Consider the following 21,796-nt stretch of genomic DNA (forward strand, 5'->3'; position numbering starts at 1 on the left):
CTGTGATTATCACTTCAATCGGCTGCTTTCTTCACACAAAAACAGCTTTCCAGGAGTTATCAGTGAACCTGCCCCTGCTGCTTTGAATAAGAGGTCTGCACATCCCAGGCCAATTGTCAGATGTTGGTCATTAAAGTCAGTAGTAATGTGTTATTTAAAGCAGTATTGATCTCTGATTGTATTAAGATAATGAAGCACAACTGTATTGGTCCTTTATGTTTTAAATGTTTATATGGTTCAGCCTACGTGCTGCTCTGAGTTTCCTTTTTGTAAACTGACCTTGCTTTAATAAATGTTAAGGCAATATTTGAGGAGAGTGCTGACACCCTGACTTTCATTACATAAATTAAATAACTAAATTGAGCTCAAGCATCTTGCAAAGTTGAGTATTTCCATTTAGCAATTAATCAAGGAGTAGAGGACACACATCTCTCTGGGCTGAGGGTTCAAGGTTGTTGGATAGTCCTGTTGTAGGAAGTGGTTAGCCAAACACATTCATTATATATATATATATATATATGCATGTGAAGAACTGTGGCACAATGCAGATAACTTTAGTCAAATTAGCTTGAGTATTTCTTATGTATTAATTTGGCAGATGCCTTACTCTGAGGTAAGTATCATCTTAGGATGTGTATACCATTCCTGTCCCTCTGCATTGTTCTCTGAAGGAATGGGGGGGAAAAGTGGTGTCTCTTTAAATTCTGTCAGCCTCTTTAGGTTGGGATTTTGCATCTATTATTAAATACGTATATCACAGGTGACAGAAAAGGTTCTGCAGAATACCACTGTACTAGAACCTAACGATCTGATAAATTGCATCAGACACCCCAACCCCTCCCGCCCCTGTCTTTCAGCTCAAATGTTACCTTTCTTTCAAATTAGATTATATGTGTGGAGTCCATGCTTGAGCTGCCATTATGCATGCACTGCAGCTTATGAAAGCCTAGCTGGTGCTAGCAAACTACAGATGTCTGTTTCCTTCAGTCACAAAGCGAAGAATACAAAGTAGCACGCCATGGCACTGCTGCGTGTGCCGTGCTGTGGCCTCGGCCTGCGAGAGGCTGCCAGGCCAGCTGATCTCATTTCGTGTACAACCTTTCCTGCCATTAGTGGTCTGTTTCAAGCTGTGGAGCAGCCTGACCCTGCCTGGTTTGTCATCTGTGAGAATGTGCAGGGCTGCCCAATTTGCAGACTTGCAGACTAATAGCTGACCTGGGTGCGGCAAAAGACAGCCTTTCTGCTGAACAAGACCAAAAGAGAGGCATCTGGGATACTAAATGCGATATAAAAATAATTCTCACTATGTTAGCAATGGTAGGAACAGAATACCAACATCTGAACATTAGCAGCTCAGCAGTGCAGCAGAACATTAACAGGACAATCTTTTCACGCTAGTACAAATTATCCCTTTTAGTCTGCGCACCTTTTTGTCCAGTCAAGCTTCCAAAACAACAGCAAGCACTGAATGTCTCAAATCCACATGTATGATGTCTCTATTTGGATATATTCCTTGAATCATTTCTGATTAGTTTCAGAAAATGAGGAGCAGCGTATTTTGCTGTAAAAGCTTCAAAATCACCCTGTTGATCTCGAGTGTTACTGTAATGTCCTGTCCTTCTGCAGCGGACTTCCTTTGCCATAATATATATTTGTATTTCACATCAAGTGCCAAAATATAATTTGTCTGAAGGCTGAATTAGGCAAATTGCACGGATGCCTTTCTCTCTGGGTCTGTAGGTGGGAGTTGTAATTTAATAACTGTTATTTAAATGAGCAGGCAGAAGCATATCAAATAGTATCGCTCACAGGTAATTAGTTTTGGAAAGAAAGGAAAGATGTTAACTTTCCCCCTCTAACACCGAGCACGGGGCTAATGTTCACCATACAAGCTTTAATTTTGGTCAAGGTTGGATGAGTAGATCAACATACAGATAAATAGATAGATTGTGACTAAATGAATGAATGTGATTTGACTCTGAAAAGGCTAAGCCTGAATTAATGTGATCAAAGTCCATGTGAAATCTATAACTAATTGGCAGCAGCGAGAGGTTGGTGTCACATGACCTGCAAGTCTGAACTTGTTTGGCGTGTTTAACCTGCTGTCCAGAAGCATTTCCCCCACTAAATCAATTTGTTCTTCAAGTCACATGAGTATGAATTCACTCACCTGTCACTTCTTGGCTTCTAGCCTTATCTGCTTATTGTTCTTTGCTTTTGTTAATAAATATCCTTCCTCTTTTTGTATTAACAGTATCATGAAGGTAATACATAACTAAATAAAATATTCCAAGACAGCTACTTATCATCCAGGGAAATTTAAGCAGAGCCTCCTGAAGTTCCGTGTGTCTATTTTAATCCTTCTTTATTTTAAAAGACAACAAACAACAGCTAAATCATCATCATGTCTCACATTGCAAAGACTTTTCAAAAGAGCTATTGAAACACACCGCTCGGCTCAGTGCGAAGCTGTCATGTTTGAAATGTTCAAGGTGAGCTCGTCCTCAAAGAATTTAATTAAACAGTAAAAACAAAGTGGTTTGGGACTATCCCTTGAAGTGTGATCATGCTTCTTACACATCCTTCTTTTCTTTTTCTTTTTTTTTTTGGCAGTATACACTATGAGAACAAACTATTATAAAATGTAGGTGACATATGACCTTAGCTCAGCTCCTGACGTTTGACAAGATCATGCTTTCATGGAAGTCGCTTTGAACAGAGTCTAGCATTGTTTTCACACTTCAAATGGAAATTAAATTAATTGGACCCAACAATTTGGAGGAAGGACGAATATATCCACCTGTTAAAGCGTTCTTCATGCTTCCATTTGAGCCCATTACCCAACAGTTTGTGTTGGTCAGTCAGTGAGTGTGAAGGATGTTTATTAGTATTTGTATTATAGAAATGATATGAACTTTAATAAACGCAGATGCTGCTCTGCCTCCTTAAATAATCCAAACATTGATCCTCGGTGACCGTTAGAGGCAGCAGTGAGACTGATGGCGAAGGGGATTTTTGGGGAGCCTTCTTCAGTGCAGGATCCATTCCGTACTAACCATCACACACGGCGGGGGGAAACCAGGATGCCATCTTTCTAGCATCAACTTGCTACACACACGCACACACACGCATGCACGCACTGTCACACCCCCTTCAATGCACAGGGAGACCAGAGGCGCATTGGAAATACAGTGCCAGTGACGAGCGGATGGTAAAGCCCTATGTGCTGCAGACAGAGCGATCCACCGGCGATGGAAACGACTTGAGGGGCTGAGCAGACGGATTACAGTTCGTTTGGTTACAATGATAAGTGCAGATCATCTTAAAGTGTAATCGCAGTAGCGTCCATGATACAAAAAAAAATGGGTAACCATGAGAAAGGCGCATGGACCAGAACGGTAAGGCTCGCCACACTGTAGCGCCCCAGGTCGTTACTATCTACATAGAAATTGCTATATTGGGTTCAAGCGTTACAATGTTGCACGGGCATTTTGGTGCCAATGTTTGTCTGTCGGAAATCAGCACAGTTGCATTAACATGGATGTGTGGTGCACGCACATAGCTGTAGAAAAAATGAAAATAAAAGCGCCTGATGGTACCGTCTTCCCAGGGATGTCATGATTATTGTTAAAGGGGCCGTGTATGTCTTTGGGGTATCTGTCATTTGCGTTTCAAAGTGATGCGGCGTCGTTTAGTTCAAATGAGTGCCCCTGCAAAATGACTTATTTTTGCAGACCTCCCCAAAATAGTGGTTCAGCGAATTAAGCATGGTGATCTCTGTGGCCACGTTCATTTTATTCGAATGCTGTCTAATGTATTTTAGCTGCATATGTGTATTTAGGATTGAATCTAGTCCCAGATCTTTTCAATCATGCAGCTGTTGAAGCAGATTGGATGCAGACACTGGAACTATTTGCAGCATCATGTTAGAAAACGCAGGAAAATGCGTGCCTACAAGTCTGTAGAGTACTTCTTTGGTAATACCCCCTGTATAAACCCATTTCATGGTAGATATAAGTCGTGTGTAACCAATTAATAAAATGCAGGGATTCCTAAGTATTATTGTTATTTACATGAAATGTTATAGATTGGAAAATATGGATTATGTATAATAACGCATCTGTTTCGATCTTCAAACAAATGATAACAATTTTTATTTCTATATTTGTGTGTGTGTGTGTGTGTAGATATGTGAGTGTATTGAAGAGATGTGTGGAGTTCAGCTATGATCATGCAGATCCTAAGAAACGGCATTTGCTGTTCTTAAAGGATGAGTAATTATGCACTGACATAATTACTGTAAGTTATTATGTTGCAGGTGCATGACGTGAGATTTGCCAAAGAAATATCCCTAACACGCAGGTGTCCTGGGGGCATGAGTCTCTCTCTTCAGTGGTGTAATGGCCCCTCAATGATGATACATTTTAGTTTGCAGATCCTTGCAATGTCCATGCTGTACGTGCATTTCAATAAAATCTGTCTTCATGTTGCACACTTGTAACCTCGCTGGGTGTGACTGACGCTGACTATTTGCACAGGACTGGGACAGAAGGCAGGCTGGTAGTGTATGGTAGCTAGGATACGGTGCATGTGAAAAAGTCAGCATAGTAGGCATTTATGTAACAAGTGATTTTCAATGACAGACGTCCAACGTGGATTTATTGAAAGATTAGATTGCATGGGTGACTGCTGAGGTAATGCCGTACCTGTACAATATGATATGCAAGGATTAGGCATAATGTAGGGCATCCCAGAAAGGTGCTATATGGCGACTCATATTTTTCCAGGTTATTCCCAATGCATCAGTACTGAGTGCAGTGCCATTTTGCAAGAGTTCTGCTAGGCTCTGCAGTACTAAGTAAGAGGGGCACTTGAACATCAGTCTGACCCAGCTTTTAGTTCACAACAGACTGAGCATAAGGCTGTCTTGCTTTCTTGCTTCCTCATACAATCTTCTCTAGTCTGTCTTTTTTTTGTTCTACAACAAAAGCCATCCCTGAAGACTTTGTTTTGAAAGTACTAATTTGCAGGAACCTTAACTTCCCAGTCCCTGGTGAACAGGCTAGTCTCGCTGAGAAACAGTGCAATCAGCCATTTTTAAAGAGGTCTTGGGCAGATGTGCTCAGACATTTTTCAAAGCTAGCTGACATGCACAGTACATTCACAGTTATAGCCACGGGTCCATTCCTGGCAAGTGTGGATTCGTTTCAACACTATGGCTTCTCCAGACCATAAAGTGGCGGTGCACACTGACATGCCGTTACAACAGAGATGAATGTGCATTAACATTTCTGGGCCAAAGCACCCTTTCTCGGGTAGCTTATTTTCCTTGGTCCCTTCACAATAAAGGTTCATGGCATGACATATCTGATGGACGTGTGGCCATTGAAAGAGAAGCCAGGGGGTTGGATTTATTGCATTTTGCAGAGCAACACTGTGCAGTACAAGCCTGGCTCTCCAGTTTGATCTCTTCAGTTCCCAACACAGACATTTAATAGGCAAACCTTGAGCAGCATCATTGAGACATAAAACTGTCATTACTGCTGAAGGCCAGTTGAGTGTATCATCAGGAACACACACACACACACACACCATGCCTGCATACATTATGAGACACAAGCTCATTGACAGATTCTATTAATCCATCTACTCAAGCCTGTTTGCCTTGACATTTGGCTTACTTCCTTTCCAGTCCCGGGATTACAGCAGAAACTCTGTAAATCTACTGGATGAAGTAAAAGCCTGCAGATTTGCATTCCATACAAGAGAAGCAGTGTGACATTGGCTAAATCTTTTTGATCACCACAAACTTTTATCTTTGAAAGTTTCCGGGAGGGCGCAGTTCCAGTAGGAAATTGCTAACATTGCAGTGTTAAAGGTTGACAGTGAACAGGTATACAGACTGCTCAAGGTGTCCCTGGAAAAACTACACAAAATGAGAATGTTGTGCTTTTACAGGGATCTAAATCGACCTCCTCGTTCCAGCCCCAAGTGTGATTTCCATAGTTTTTATCATTGCTCCACAAATTACATTTCTGAGACATAATCGCAGATAATGAATTTCAGGTTTATTAGCAGACAGGGGCACTTTGCACTTTGCACAGAAGTATCGTGTTGTCTGACCATGAGCCTGAATTGATGGATGTGACAGTGACAGGCAGAATTCATATTTTTATCTTGCTGCCCATATTTGTCTAAACTCAAGGCTGGGGCTACTGAGAGAGAAGGTCTTCAGGCAGCTTGTGTAATGCCCTTATGATTACTTAAAGGAAAACGCTGGAACTGTCATCCCTGTTTTTATGCTCTACACTTACAGTGTCTGTAAGTGGGTCATGGACTTCCAACACTGCTTGGAGTAGAACGGAGAACACAAAGAGAGTGTTATCTGTCGGAGAATCCTTTGGAGCCGCTGCTCTCTTTTTGTCACTGACTCTTATTGATAATTGGTTCAATTTGCAAATATGATATTGCAGGTAGGCACTTATTCGGTTTGGTTTCATCCTGCCGAGCATCCTGAGATTGATTGGCTTTGGGTGCACACTCTGGCAGCAGGGTTTGAAGTCAAGTATTCTCAGTGATGCAACCACCACCTTTTCCCCTGTAGGATGTGTGGCTCGACTTCAGTAGCTCTGATGTTAGTCTTCTCTTCCTTTGGGTACCTTTGGGTGCCTCCGAAATGCTTTAAACCAGGTAATGCTTATAGGGATGCACTCTTTGCCCATTAGAAAGTACAATTCCTCAAAATGACATAACTGCTTTTGTCACTTTCCAAATGGTGTTGGACTTGCTGCTCCATGTTGATTGCCACCATTTGAAGAATGACCAGGCTGTTTTTTTTATTTTTTCTTCCTCTCCACCTTTTCAAAATCTCTATTGAGTTCTTGTCTGTCAGCAAGAGATGCTAGTTAATACTTGTATCCATTAGTAAAGTAATTAATTAATGAAGACAATCAGGGCTGATTGCTGAGCTTACCATTGTGAGCAGCATAACAACTTTCCCGGATGGTGTCTGTGCTCCTTGCTGTGCCAGCTGCTCAGGACCAGTGCTGCACACAAGGCTGTGGCAGAGAATCCCCAGGGGAGGCCTGACGAGGCAGTTCTCAGCTGTTGAAGTTGAAGAAGCGGCTCCCTCCTGAGTCCCCCGCTCGGCTCGGCTCCGCTCTGATCTTCCACATTGCCTGCTGATTGGTGACACATCCCCATTATGTAACAGTTGTATAAACGAGTTCCATGCGGCTGCCGGTTGAATACTGGTAATGAATGTTCATCTTGACCAGAAACGGGGAACTGATAATCCTGGGTGCTCATGAGGAGGGTGTTAAAGCGCCTGTTTTTCTGTCAAGCTGTCTGTCTGTCTGCAGCTTTCAACCTTAGCTGAGATGTACAAAGCTTGAAAATCCCTCCATTTGTCAGGTATCAAGCATTTATCTTCATCATGTAACATCACTGAAAGACTGTAGTGTCCACTTCAAAGAGTTGATTAGCTGTATTGATTTGACCTTGATCCATATTTCCAATTCCACAGGCGGGTGGCTCTGTAACTCTCAGCAGCATCTTGGGAAGATTTCAGCCAGGGCCATAGCTTCTCGTGTGAGACCAGGGTTTCTGTCAAATGGGCTCCGTGGACACTTTGTTTCAAATCTCCTTAAATCCGGCATTGATTGGAAATGAACTCTGCAGAGAAGCATGATCAAACACAACAACATAGTAATGCAGTCTTTCTTGTCTTACCATTAGGGAAACACAAGCAGTATGCTTTGGATGGCTTTGTGTGGGGCAGGACTGGGCAGGATCCTAACACGGTGTCAGAAAGTGACACAACTGAATCAGGCCACTGAGGATCACAGAGTGTGGGTTATGCCTTGGGTTAACACATACCTCACACACACACACACACACACAACAGGATTGTTTAGATTATTTTCACACCAAGTATCCCAGGGCATTCTCCATAAAACAGTGTTTATAATGATGTAATATGTAATTCTAGTGTCATGCATTACAGAAAAGCTCTTAAAGGCTTTGCATGCCCTGTCTGGGCTCGCCTTGTCTCACATGGTAATATTTTGTACAGCCAGGGGAACGGCAGGGCAAAGCTTTGACACCAGCTTAACACACAGGCAACAGCTGGCATCAGATAGTGGCGCCCCTCAGTCATGAGAAGCCTGGACAACCAATCCTACAGGGGGTCAAGTGCCATTCCTCTGGTGTTATTGCTATGAGATAAACTGGGGATGTTATAGGTTTCAACTGTGCAATAATTTTGTCAAGTGAAATGTCAGTATAGTTTCTGGATTTTTAAAGCTGCCCATTTACTGTCCATCTAAATCAATGGACAAACCGGTCTTTAAACAATCCATACACTCATTGGATCACTTACCCACTGCATTCATGAGCTCTCAGCCAATGCAGACATCAGCCTGATCGGAAGTCATGCTTCTGTGACATCCCCTAGGCTGCTAACTCTTTTACTTCCAGATGTTTTCAAGAGCTAAATAATTAATTAAGATCTTAGTCCGGCAGGAACACATTTTTCCCTTTCACTCTGCTCAAGTTTATTTGTTCTCTCGTTAAATTTTTACATTTACATTTGTCCTACTGAAAAGTGGTAAAAAAATCTGTTGATATTCTGTGCACAGGGCAGTAATATTGTACCTCACTGGATCTGAAAGTCTGGCTGAAAACTTTGGCCATCTGCATGGCTGTCTGTGAATGTCCCCCGAACATTGTGAAATATTTCCAAACTCTCCGGCACTGTGATATCAAACTGCAGAACGCATCACTTCCCTTTGAAATCCTTAAAGGATGTGACAATACCAAGATCACAACAGCGTGTCTTTTTATTATTCAATTTGTGCCAAATGAACTCAGCGAAGTGGTTTACAAAGACTGCTGCAGTGCAAAATGCATTATGCCCCTGTTTATAAATTCATACATAGTTTCTTCAGTTAATGGGTTAAGGGCCAAGTAAATTATTAAATGACTTGACAGATGGACGCCAGATGTGTGACATGACTGCATTGTTATGTGATCTCTGTGGGCTGCACCATGGTGCACCACTGAGGTCCCATGTCAGATCGAACAGGTCTGCCGGCCTCTCGGGTGTTTCTGACTATGAGTGGGAGTAGTGGGCGTGGAGGGCTGAAGCGGGGGGGTAATCGATATTCTGTCTGTCCACCCCATGCTGAAGACTGCGGGTGTGAGGACCCGAGAGCGAGCCAATCAGAGGCCACTGCTACACGGGTCCTGGGATCTCCAGGGATCATGTCCAGGACTGGCATGAACACTGGATTAACGGAAGTAGATGTTCTTTTTTTAGTCCCTTTTGGAACTGTGAAGTATAAAATAAGTGAGTACTATGGTTATTATGCAGAATTATGCAGAACTGTTATTGTTAAATACTCAGCGTGGTATTCATTAGTTGGGCTGATTGATGTTTTGTTTGTTTTGCTTTCCATGCATTATACAGTTCATCTTTCAGTTGTTATAATTATAATTCATAATAATTGGTGAGTCTTGTATTGTACTGTATCTTGGTTTCCAAGGGAAATGTAATATATTAAGTTAGTACTTTATTCTATAAATCCTGTGACAATAATACAAATATTTAAAGGTACATGTTTTTTTGTCAAAATATCCAAATCCAAATGCAGGGAATATGTATAGTGTATTATCACTATATATTGATCTGTAGTCTGTAGGTTGAGAATGCAGGCCCAGAGTGAATGCAGTTCAGGGGGCGCTTGTTGTCTTTTAAAAAAAATCTCATAAAACCGTGATCCTCTAACTATCCTTTGCCTTTCAGTAGAAATATTTTCTGACACTTTGCACTGTGGCAGATGGAGGATGATCCTGTATGAGGCTATGAATTGTTTACCGAAACGCCTGCAACACCAGAGCGGGTAGTCCGAAGGGGTATTGTCGTGAGCCAAATTAAATTTTCTCTGCTGCCAATTACCCACATCAAAATTTCACAAGGTACTCCAATAAGCACTTAAAACAAAGCCTCCAGTTATACTGCTCTGTGGGAGTTTGTGATTCTTAGTTTGTTGTTTTTCTTCCAAACTACATTTCAGACACTCAAGGCCCAAGCACTCCAGATTCCTTGTGGAGATATTGGGTCCATTCTACTCTTCAGAACTCCATTTCCAGGGGAATCCATACATTATTATTTAATGCTTAAAAAAAGAATGTGAATAGATGTAATGGAACTACAAGCAAACTAAATATACTGTGTATTCTGCATGTAGTGCTTCATTGTAATGCAAAAGACGCTGTCAGAGAAATCACTAAACTGTGACTTTGGAGATCACTCGAGTGTTTATTTTTTTTGCATAATCTCATTGTTTTGGATTTTCTTCAGCAGCAGCTGTGCCTCATTACTGGAATGCTAAATTATATATGATGGTGCACCGACTTAAATTTGAATCCTACCATAAGTGTATGGAAAAAGCAAATCATGCCAGCATCTGGTACTGTTTTTTTATTGAGGTATATGTTCTATTATTGTTCGGCCAAGGCTCAGATAAATCTGGTCTAGATCTCAGTGCATAATGTATTCAGATGCTGGCAAGCTGATTCAAACAGCAGCCAGACAAAATGCTATAATTAATAAGGACTTCAAATAATTCTCTTTGCTTTGATTTGTGTTAGTAATCTGATCATATTGTATATTAATTTAGTTTTTATTCAGTGCAAAGCTGTGCTGTACAAGTAGACCTATATCATAACATGTAGAACTAAGGATGTCTGTAAAATGCATCGTCAGTTCATTCTGCAGATTCAGGAGTGTCAGAAACCCTTAGAAATCCTACACCAGAAAAGCCCACCTAGACGAGAGAAATGCCCAGATAGTTGGAAATCTGCCAAGAGGGACAGGGTAGCTGTGCGCCAGGTTGCTCAGTGTTTTTCTGAGCTCCTTCAGCCATGGGCTTGTCTGCAGGAGGAGATAAGTCACCTTTTAAACTGGTGAATAATTCAGGTTCAGTCTGTACTAGTTTGTACTGCTTACAGCTGAGCCATGTTTTCGCTGCTGATCTAATTTCTTTTCCAAATAAAATAATATAACAAATATATTATAATGATTAATATTATTTTTACTACAATCATGAAACAATTTCAGTCCTCTGTTATCTCTTTCACTCCCATTTGGTAAAACATGATGTTCCGATTACTTCATACTGGAATAACACGGCAAGGTCCACTGTCAATCACTATAATCACCATTTAGATATGCACATTCATATATCAGATCCTGTTTAAACTGCCTTCTCTGTATTCTTGCAAGACAAAATAAATTAAAACGTCTCAGAAGACACAAATATAGGTGGACTGGACAGATAGTACCCATTTTTGCCCTTTGAAGACATGCTTTTCATAATTTTTTATTTTATTTTTTGATTTGCCTTCACCGATAATCTTGAATTGAGGGCATGAATTGAGGATTAGAGTTGAGCAGAGTAACGTATTCATGTCCACCAGGAGGATTCTTGAAATCCCCAGAGATTGAAAGCCTGGTGGTCCGTGCCCGAGGACAAGGAGAGCAGTTCAGCAATGTCTGGGGGGTGCAATGAGCAATGTTCTTTATTTGAATATAATTTGTGGGAGATATTAATATTAAGCAACCTTGCTGTGAACTCATCCCTGCTTCTAGGCATGTTCTCCTGTGTACCGTTCTCGGGAAACGTGAGCCAGATCGAGCTGGAAGAATGGCCACAAGGCTAGCTCATGCTGTGTATGTGAGGAAGAAAGCAGGATGTTTCTTCTGAATGTGTCTGAGTTGGCGAGGTTTTAATTTTTTTCTGGTCAAAGCTCCTGTGCATGCTAGGCAATTTGACCATTACCTCATTAATGAAGCAAAGAAAAAGGCTTAAGAAATGAAATTAGACTTCAATGGAATCTCCTGCTGCAGGACTTAAAAGGTCTAATGACATTTTCCAGGGTTGGTCTTTAAGCACTGATAGAAACAAACCATCATTACCAAGTTGGTGCACTGTTTCTCAATAATTATTTTTGGGCCCAACATATCGGCTTATCATTTTATTCCATAAGTCCTAGGATGTTTATCCTGAGCCTTATTCTGAATGTTTGTAAGACGTGCGTCAGTCTTTTTCAAGCTGCGGAAATGAGTCTGAGAGTACAGGTGGCTCGCAGAGTGAAGCGGCCAGGTTGGCAGTTCTGCAGCGGGACTCCTGTAGTGGTAAGTCACACTGCGCATGTCCTTGCTGTGTCCCAGATCGCTCCCCCTGTTATCCCCCAGGGCTGTACCTCCGGTTTGGTGTGGGTCTCTTGATGTTAGTGTCCACACAAATCGTCTACAGCTGAACAGGGCGCTGCTTCTGATGAACACACACGCACACACGCGCACGCACATGCACACGCAAACACACACACACACACACACACTGATGAACAGATCAGGTGGATTTCTCAGGTTCTTGGCAAGGTGTAATTCTTGTTTTTTTTCAATGTCTCAATGGAGGCTAACCTGTAGTCTACTCTGGCATCAGACAGATTTCCAGTTTTCAATATTCAGTATTTTACCACTTGCCTGTTTATTCCATTTTCTTACCAGTGTGATACAGAGCCCCGCCATATACAAAGATAAAACTCCTTCTTGGCTCCTACCTCGGGCTCTACATGAAGGCCAAGCTACCACACATGTCCTGCTTTGTGTTTGATGTTGTATTGCATATTATCCCCATGTCAAAGCTCCACGTCCTAAAATGGCAGGGTTCCTTATGTATGGTATCTGTCTTGCAGCTTTGAATTGCCCTTCCCCCCCACGACTGTGTGTTTGAGTGCAAAGACACGGATGTCTTGTTCAGTGAATTAGTTTGCTACAGCTTCCAAAGGTCTGTCTGCTGCACAGGTTAAATACAAATAGTGAAGCACAGACTACTTTAAGCAAACATGTACATTTGTAATAGAGAGTGATACCCTTAAGTAATGTTTTATCTGTAGTTTCAGACCCAGTAACTACAGAGCTTGAATTTACACTTTTTTTTTAATCAGGTTGCCACACTTAAATGATGGGAGCTATTTTAATTAAACATCAGGGGAAAACAATGTGTACACTGTAGCGTGTCTCAAAAGCTGCTTTTAAAAATAGGAAAGTCTTATAATTGCGCCTATGCTTTGTCCTATTAATATTCTTCTCAGGGAGCATCTTCAATTCTCTGGAAACCTGCTTCTGAAACCCATCTTTTTTTTTCTCCCTTGGACCTGACAGAATTTTATAGGAGATCTGTAATTTAGTGTTCTTCCTCTGAAGTTACTTATGATCCTGTGTGAGACCGTGTGTGGGTGTATCTGCATGAGGCAGCTGGAATGAAGCTTCCAGTCAAACTAGGATATTGCAGAGATGTACAGATAGCCAGTCACCTGGATTCCCCCATTAAAAAAATAAACATTTTTTTTTTTACTGATTTTCTAACTTTTGACACTCGATCATTGCAGGAGGAGGTATTAGTCTGCGTTGTTTTTTGGGTGAAATTTAGAACAAGGACAGCATAAGCACATGCTGGCAGGAGATATGATAAAATCCTTCATCCGGTATTTGGCTTTGCAGAAAACTGATTGAGATTTACATGTTGTTTCCCACTTTCAGCCAATATTTGGAGGAGCTAACATGAAATGTGAAAAATAAAGTAAAGTAATAGCTTGTACTTTAATTCCAGTTTTTCAAAAGTAGATTGCCACTACATGGGTCTGTCATTTCCCAAAAGCTCGGATTACAGAAATATGTCCAATCACCATGCCCCATATCATAAGACAAGCTTCAAAAATTACTCTGCTGTCATGTTAAATGACAAGTGGCCAGAGTTTACAAGCTTTAGCAAGATGCTTAATAACAGTTTGATGAGTTACATTTCTCCTCCGTGATTACGGAAGACACGAAAAGCTTGATCAAAAAACAGAAGATAATACAAACAAGCATATTAAGGTTCTTCAAAGAGATTTGCATTTTTGTTTATACATCTCAGTGGGGTGGAAAGATCAAAAAAGGAGCACATCATGTGCTCACCAAAACATTATAATTTCAATGTCCAGGCCCTGTTCCTGCATTTAAACATGAATACATGTTTCTTTTTCTTTTCAGACACTGTGTTTTCAGCCACAGATTTATATTTATTTTAAAGGCCTTCGTGGATGTTTAGCATTTTTTTTCTATTTGTCTTAAGCTAACAGCACTGTAAAATGAGGATATTATACAACATACAATTACAGCATAAAATAAAGCATTTTTCTTTCTCTTTGAAACATCCATCTAAATGTACAAAAAGCGAGGCTGATTTCTTTAGCTGGTTTTACTATGTTAAGAGTGTTAAGAGTCATGATTAACTGGATTTGTGTTCTTTTTCTTATTTAAAGACCAGCGATTGATTGTAAAATTGCATTTCATTACTCAGGCCAGCTTAATTATTATAATTTTTCAACTAAATGACATTCACCTAATTGACAAATTTGTCTCATTAAGTTTAGTGTGGTTTTTGAGCTTGTGGAGGGTTGACAGAGAATCCATCTGATTAAACACTGATATCCACAACAATCCTGATTTTCAATTCATCATGAGTATGCACAATTCCCAAACATCCAAGAATTAAACAGTGTGCAGACACCCACTGCTTGCACTGTGGAATTGGTTAGCCACAGCTGTGTCATTCTCTGTCCTCTTTCAAGAAGGCTAGAAAGCAATCAATTTAAGAAAAGGGTTCCCAGTGTTACAGTACATTAATCATATACATGACTTCTGTGAAACTATTGTTTTTTATAGGTCTTTCTAGATTTAGTAGTGTTTTTTTCATGTTCTTTTTTGCTGTCAAAACAAGGTCATTGCTGCATAAGAACAGTTATTAACAGTAATAACTGAGAATTATGTAATCTCCTAAAAAGTCAAATTTGGAAGGCATGAATTCCAAATACATTTTAGGCTATGAGAAACATACTTACCATAAGTAATAAAAATAAGAAATATATGAAATGCTTTATTTGGAATTTGCTTTCTATTGCAGGGAATATCTACCTTAAAACAATCTGAGGGGGAGAACTAGAAGAGTCCCTTTAAGATGACACGAACAGACCCTCCTGATATACTGGTATCGACTGTGTATCGAGACATTAAAGTGAACCCCAGCTCTACGCACTCCAGGTCCTTCCACCCGTCTACACAATGTGATTCCCACATCCTCAGCACGCTGGATCAAAATCAGGAAAATTTCAACAAAAGACATTGCCGCAGCTTTGACTTCCTTGAGTCATTGGACGACCCCAAAGCTTGTACTTCGTCAATGGAGTACCCATACAGGAGGACTGACAGGCAGATACCGAACCCAGATGTGGCTTGGAATGCTCTGGCTCAGCAGGGTCACCTCCGGTTCTCCTCGCCGGATCTGTTCAACTCCAGACTGCCTCCTCAGCACACTGCTGAGGCTGTGAGTGAGGCAAGCAGGGCTGACCTGAAAAGGAGGGCCCGTTCAAAAAGCGCCCCCAGGGTGAAGACTACCTTCACTCCAGTGCCCATCGAGGTGTCTCCTCCACCCATGAGGAGGGGGAGAGAGGTTCAACGAGCTCCAAGGGATCCCCCAAGGAGACCAGAGGCGTCCCCACGTCGGGAAGCCTCTTACTCCTCTTATGCCTCTTATGCCTCGAACCGAGCCTTGATGAACGAGGTTCACCCTATCAAACTGCAGCCACAGAGGGGAGATTCCAGCCGCTACTCGCCTTTGTTTGTCTCTGATTGCTTTGACGAGACCAGACAAGACAAACAGGCCACGAGTCCTCACGTCAAGTGCCGTGTGGACATCAAGCCGGACGAGGCTGTTCTGCAGCACACCGTGAAGACTGTGAAGCCACCGACACCCAGGGCAGAGGTTCCCTGGCAGCGGTACCCAAGCGGGGGAAGCAGAAGCTTGATCGTGCCACGCCAGCTCTCCTCCTCCAGGACACCCACTCCCAGTGATTCCTACAGTGGGGAATACCGGCAGGGGTACCAGTATCACAACTGCACGCCAACTGACTATAATCCCCCAGTGGAGGTCCCTTTGCAAAGGATGCCCTCTCCTAGGGATCCCAGGGAATACCAAGGAAGAGAACGCAGGGCTTTCTCCAGTCCCAATGTGCCAACCAAATATTTTTACACTGAGGACCTTGGCAGGTACCCTGTTCCTGCTCCTGTTCCTGCAGCTCCACCTGCCAGGACTTTCTATCCGGAGGAGCATTACAGCTACCCTAGCCAAAACGTTGCTCCCAAAGTACAGTACGGCCCAGACCCAAGAACTCGCCTGGTCCACACTGTCCCCACACGGCCATATTATACTGAAGAGCCACGCCAATACCCTGTGCAGACTATGTACCCTAAACCATATTCCACCAGTGAGCCCCAGCCATACATTATCCAGACCGCCCCTTCTAGGACATACTATGGAGTGGACTCCAGAGCCTACCCAGTTCAGACAGTCCCATCCAAGATGTTTTACACAAATGAACACTTTGTACCCCCTCCAGAGCACCATGTCCCCTCGAGAGCATATCATACGGAAGGCCGTCGTCACCCAAGAATGTCTCAGCCTCAGTTTAATGAGTGGTACGGGTCTGATTTAACTGGCTATGCTACACACCATCCATCCTCGCACATTTCTCAGTACCCACCCCAAAGAACCAGGCAGGAACCCATGCTTTCTCCTTGGTATGGCTCACACTGCTTGGAACAGACCAGGTTAGGCACAGACTCTAGGCCCTACTCTAAATCCTGGGACAACATCCTTAACCCCAATGTAGAAAGGGAGCAGCCAGTGCAGCGTGGTCGGAGTTATGAGAACCTCCTCCACCAAGGGAAGCGTGCCTTGTCCCCAGATGAACGGAGACAACCAGTGGTGGTCAACCTCTCCAGCTCACCCAGGCGTTATGCTGCCCTGTCTCTGTCTGAGAACTCACTGATGGAGAAGGTCCGCTTAGACAGTGGAAGGAACACCCTGGGGCGACTCTGGTACGTGACCCCAGAGATCACAATCACTGACAACGACATCCGGCCCAACAGCCTCAGCAAGACCGAGGTACGCTCTGCCAGCTGGGACATGCTGGACTCTGGCAATGTTTCAGGTCCAAGTGTTTCTTACCAAGACCCACGTTCATACATGGCAGAAACTACCAAAGAGAAGACCCACAACAGCTCCTCCCTCCAGCAGAGCCTAGAGCAGCTAGATGAGCTTCTAGCTGACCTTGTCATTGACTACAAACCGCCTGCCAGTAGGAGACCCAGCGAGGACTTGCTGGACCAGCTCAAGAAGCTGATCAATGAGGATGAAACTGGGCTGTCAGCCAGGAAAGAACACATCGAGTCCAATAATCCAGCTCCCCTGAAAAAACAGCCCACTTCTATAAAACTGAGCCCTGATGCTCATAGAAACCTGGATAGCAGCTGCGACGGTCTCCAGAAGAGCAAGGAGGAGTGCTCCCCAGATCAGAGCACAGACGAGGACGACACCATGATGTGCTCCAACAGCAAGTGCAGGCGGACGGAGACCTTGTTCAATGCCTGCCTCTACTTCAAGTCCTGCCATAGCTGCTACACCTACTACTGCTCGCGCAACTGCCGCCGTGAGGACTGGGATATCCATAAGGAGAGCTGCCTCTACGGACGCATAGGTAGTGTCTGCAGGCATATCCTCAAATACTGCCGGGAGTACACTGAAATCCACAAAGCCTTCTCCCGCATCGCCAAAGTCGGCTTCCTGTCCCGCGGGAGGGGTGTCCTCTTTCTTGGTTTCCCCAACCCAGGGTCAGCTGACAACTTCCTGCAGTATGGCCTGGAGAGCCTCCTGATGTCCCCAACCTACCTTTCCCTCAGGGAGTTGGATGGTTTCAAGGACAACCTTGGGGAATACTGCAAGGAGCTCCAGGAAGCAGGGAATGAGTATGACCCCGACGAATGTTTCCTCTTGAATGTATCCATAGCTGTAGGAGAACAAGTGCCTAACAGACCCTCCCCCAGAGTCCAGGCCCCGACTGTGAGGAAGTATGCCAAGGTCTCCCTGGCCTCCTCCAGCCCAGAAAAGAAGATCCTGAGGAAGGAGAGTGACATGGAGACTCTGATCCTCACCCCTCCACCAGGAATGGCAGACATTGACAAAGAAGGAGAGGAGGGCAGGAAGGCCAGGGAGATATGCTTCATCAACATCCAAAGGGAGCTGAGGACCAGGGGGGTCTTTCTGCGCCACGAATACCCCAAAGTCTACCAGCAGCTCTGTGAGTTTGTGGAGAGTAATAAGAGGTTCACCCCTACCTCCATTTACCCCATAGACAAGCGCACTGGAAAGCAGTTCATGTGTATGATCATGGCAGCCTCTGAGCCAAGAACCCTCGACTGGGTGGGCACCCCTCATCTCCTGGATGACATTATATGATCAAGTGCACCTTTGATGTAACATGTATATAAGTATATATATATATATATATAAACTATTGTTATATATATAATTTATTGTTATACATATCTTAATATGAAGCCTATTTATTATATATGTTTGTAGATATGTATTTTACTATGGAGAAGAAGTATATAAATGTTTGCTTAGTCAGTATTATTTATAATAGCATTATAGGCTGTTAGATTCAGAAAATTAAACCAACAAACAAACAACAAAATAAGTCCAGTGTTAAATCAATCAAATTCTGTTTTTGTTATGTTTCAAATTGATTGCATATCACTCTCTTTGTTGTTTCCACAGCTCTCTCGTCTTTGTGTCATATATTGCCAAGTTTAATGTGCCCAAGCTAAGGGTAGCAAGGTTGGCATATCTAGAGTCACCTTGTGCTGACACAGAACTCCCAGCCACATTTCCTAAAGCAAAACTGCACAGAAGGTGAACCAACACACTGAGAATTTAAACACGTCGATTTACTTCCTTGTAGCGATACAAGATTATTTTCCAGTGTTTCCTTAAAACTCAGTAGTGATACTTGTATAACCTTACAATTAATCTATCTGACAAATATAACCTGGATCATTAGTGCTGTGGAAAATAACTAGTGAACTATGACCATAATATTTGCATATCTATTGTATGCTCAAATAACTATAATTGCTATATACAGTTTTAATCTGTCACTTTTTTAATGGTTTTGTTCGTATTATTATGAAATGCTATTTGGAAGGACTTATCTGAATGTTTGCAATGTACTTCTATTAAAGTAGACATTGGAATGACTAATAAGATAAATGATAAGCTTTCTTGGGGTTGGGGAATTGAAAAGACATGGAATGACTTATGGTATTATAAAAATTAAGATATTAAATATTAGTCAATAAAATGTCATAAAGACTTTCTAGACATAACTGAAGGATTTGTCACATCTTAGAAATACCCCAAGAAAAATATTTGTATTGTTATAGTGCCCTTCGCAAGGTTTACATAGAGCACTTAAAGAAGATGTAAAGAACAAAATATGATCTGCAGTGGTATGCCAAATGAAAGTGTGACAGTTATTGTTTTCAGTCAGGTTGGGTTATGATACATTTTGGACACATTTTAAAAATGTACCAGTTCCTGTTTCTCTGGGTCATCTCAATGTTAAGAGTGATTTAATTCATGGTTTACATATTTGTGAGTATATTTGGCATTAAATCTGGTTTGATAAACACAGAGAAATATATGCAATGATGCCACTTATGAACACTGCATAAAGTAGGAGACTAAGATATAGCATAGCCAGGTGTAAGAGACAGCTTACTTTAGGACACTTAAATATGTGAACAGTTAAATGTACACCATTGGAAACTAATTTTGATGTTGTATATCTTTCAGATGTAGTTCTTTAATCACATCTCATAATAATTGATCAGAGCCCATAATTCTTACATTTCCTCTGCCTCTTCCTAAAATGAAATAATTTGACAGTGTTTATAGCAATAGCTCCTTAAAATGTATTTAATACTCAGAGTGAAAACTCTTCCTTTAAAAAAAACTAAAAACTAAAGATGTATATGTGTACAGTGCAGTGACAGTGGAGGGCAGCGATAAACTGCCTATGGTATCTTTTTTCTTTTTTTTTTCTTTTTTTTGGTAATACAGAATATGAATAATTAAAAGAAAAAGTGCAATCTGCTTGGTACAGTTTGTGAATAATGTATTATTGCAGCTGTAGTTTTATCATTTGCAAAAACAAGAAAAGATAGAACAGGAGAGTTAACTGTATTAATCATTCTGAGCATGTGCAAGTATGTCATATTCTGCTGTTCTCAAAATCGAGCAAGAGCTACAGACTGTGTTTTTGCCCCCTAAAGGTCAAACTTGTTACTTCGTTGTTCTGTCACTGCATGTTGCGCTAGAGCTAGGCCAGGAACTTTCATTTCCTGTAATGGAGGACTAGGAGTACTCGCCCCAAAGAACTTCAACCTACTTATTCTCACTCCAGTTTTCTGTTTCATCTCATGTCAAAAACATTATGCATGGGTAAACTTCTGCACTGTGTTTGTGTCAGCATTTACCATCTCTTGCCTGACTGCTTTGTTCTTAGTCATCGCTTGTTGTTCATTTCATGCTTCCAGCTGCCCTTTAGTACCTGTGCTTTAGAGTCAGTTAATCAGTTTGTATTTTGTGCAGCACCATTTGAAAGCTATGTACAATCTTTAGACTTTTATGTACACAACATAAAATTGGATCAACATTTTTATCAAGGGTGGTTTTATCCACCACTTCGGCAGTCTGTAACAGTGCTGTCTTTACTACTTGACCATTATGGCCTTAGACTAGCCCCAGGGAGATGTTCTGTTCCCTCAGACAGGGAGGTGTGTTATGGAGAATTGTTTAAAATCAACCAACCAAAATAAATCTCCTAAACAATGAACCTGTTACAGTACATCTTCTTAATTGCATCTTTTAGGAAAAACAATGGTTGTTGTTGGCACTATTCTGTTATGAATCAGGAGTGAAATTTCCATCTCTAGAGATGGTATTTGGGTCATTGATAAGGGCTGGGTTCAAATAGGACTATACCACTGTAAATGGGGGGATGGGGGGGTGGTTGGGAATGAGATAAAACCATAATGTTAAATACATAGATACATATTATGTTTCAAGAATCAGCAGACCAAACCACTCGCCATACTCTGCGTATCTGTGGGAGTGCTAGAGAAATGCTTTTACACTTTCAAGCTTAATGATTTAGGGTAGAATTTTTAAAGAAAAAATTCATTTGCATTGCCTTGTGTTCATCAGTAGCATTGTACTGACACTGCATCCGCTGCTCGACAAAATTCCTCACGACGCCTCGTTCGTGATCATCTTTATATTCAGGATGACAAAGCGAGGGACATTGCTAAACCCTCCATTACTACGTTTAACTTGCTTGGCAGACTGTATGTACAGATGGGATATGAAGATTTTATTGAATGCATGTAATTTATATTTTATCATATATCATTTTATCATATTGAAAATATTTATCAAAAAAAGAAAAATAACCTGCTTGATGATTTAATATTTTTATGGAAATTATGCTGTGACAAAATTATTCCGTTTAAAATGCCATTTAATCTCATTGGTATCATACACCATAACTACTGTAAAGATATTTTTAAAGTCATGGAGTAAAGTGCTGCAGTTTTTTTTTTTTTTAGACAAATAAAGAGAATCTCATCCTAAAATGTCGGATAATAATTGTTCACTGTATTCATTTATTTCATTCCTTGTTCGACTGTGTTCTATTTATAAAGCATATTTAATAAACGAAACAGAAATACTGGGCTGGCCCGTATCTGTTTGCTTGTCACTTATGAAAGAAGGGGACAAACACA

The 21,796-nt window shown here is 41.6% G+C and overlaps 1 protein-coding gene across 1 annotated transcript; it reads left to right on the forward strand.

The window, feature by feature from the left end:
• The first annotated feature begins 3,052 nt into the window (after positions 1-3,052).
• Positions 3,053-21,796, forward strand: ajm1 (apical junction component 1 homolog). The gene is made up of 2 exons (XM_066713139.1): positions 3,053-3,398; positions 15,015-21,796. Exon 2 carries the CDS (start codon positions 15,069-15,071, stop codon positions 18,402-18,404), a length of 3,336 nt encoding a protein of 1,111 aa, XP_066569236.1. The 5' UTR covers positions 3,053-3,398; positions 15,015-15,068; the 3' UTR covers positions 18,405-21,796.

Source organism: Amia ocellicauda, chromosome 9, assembly GCF_036373705.1.
Source record: "Amia ocellicauda isolate fAmiCal2 chromosome 9, fAmiCal2.hap1, whole genome shotgun sequence".
NCBI classification, from domain to species: Eukaryota; Metazoa; Chordata; class Actinopteri; order Amiiformes; family Amiidae; genus Amia; species Amia ocellicauda.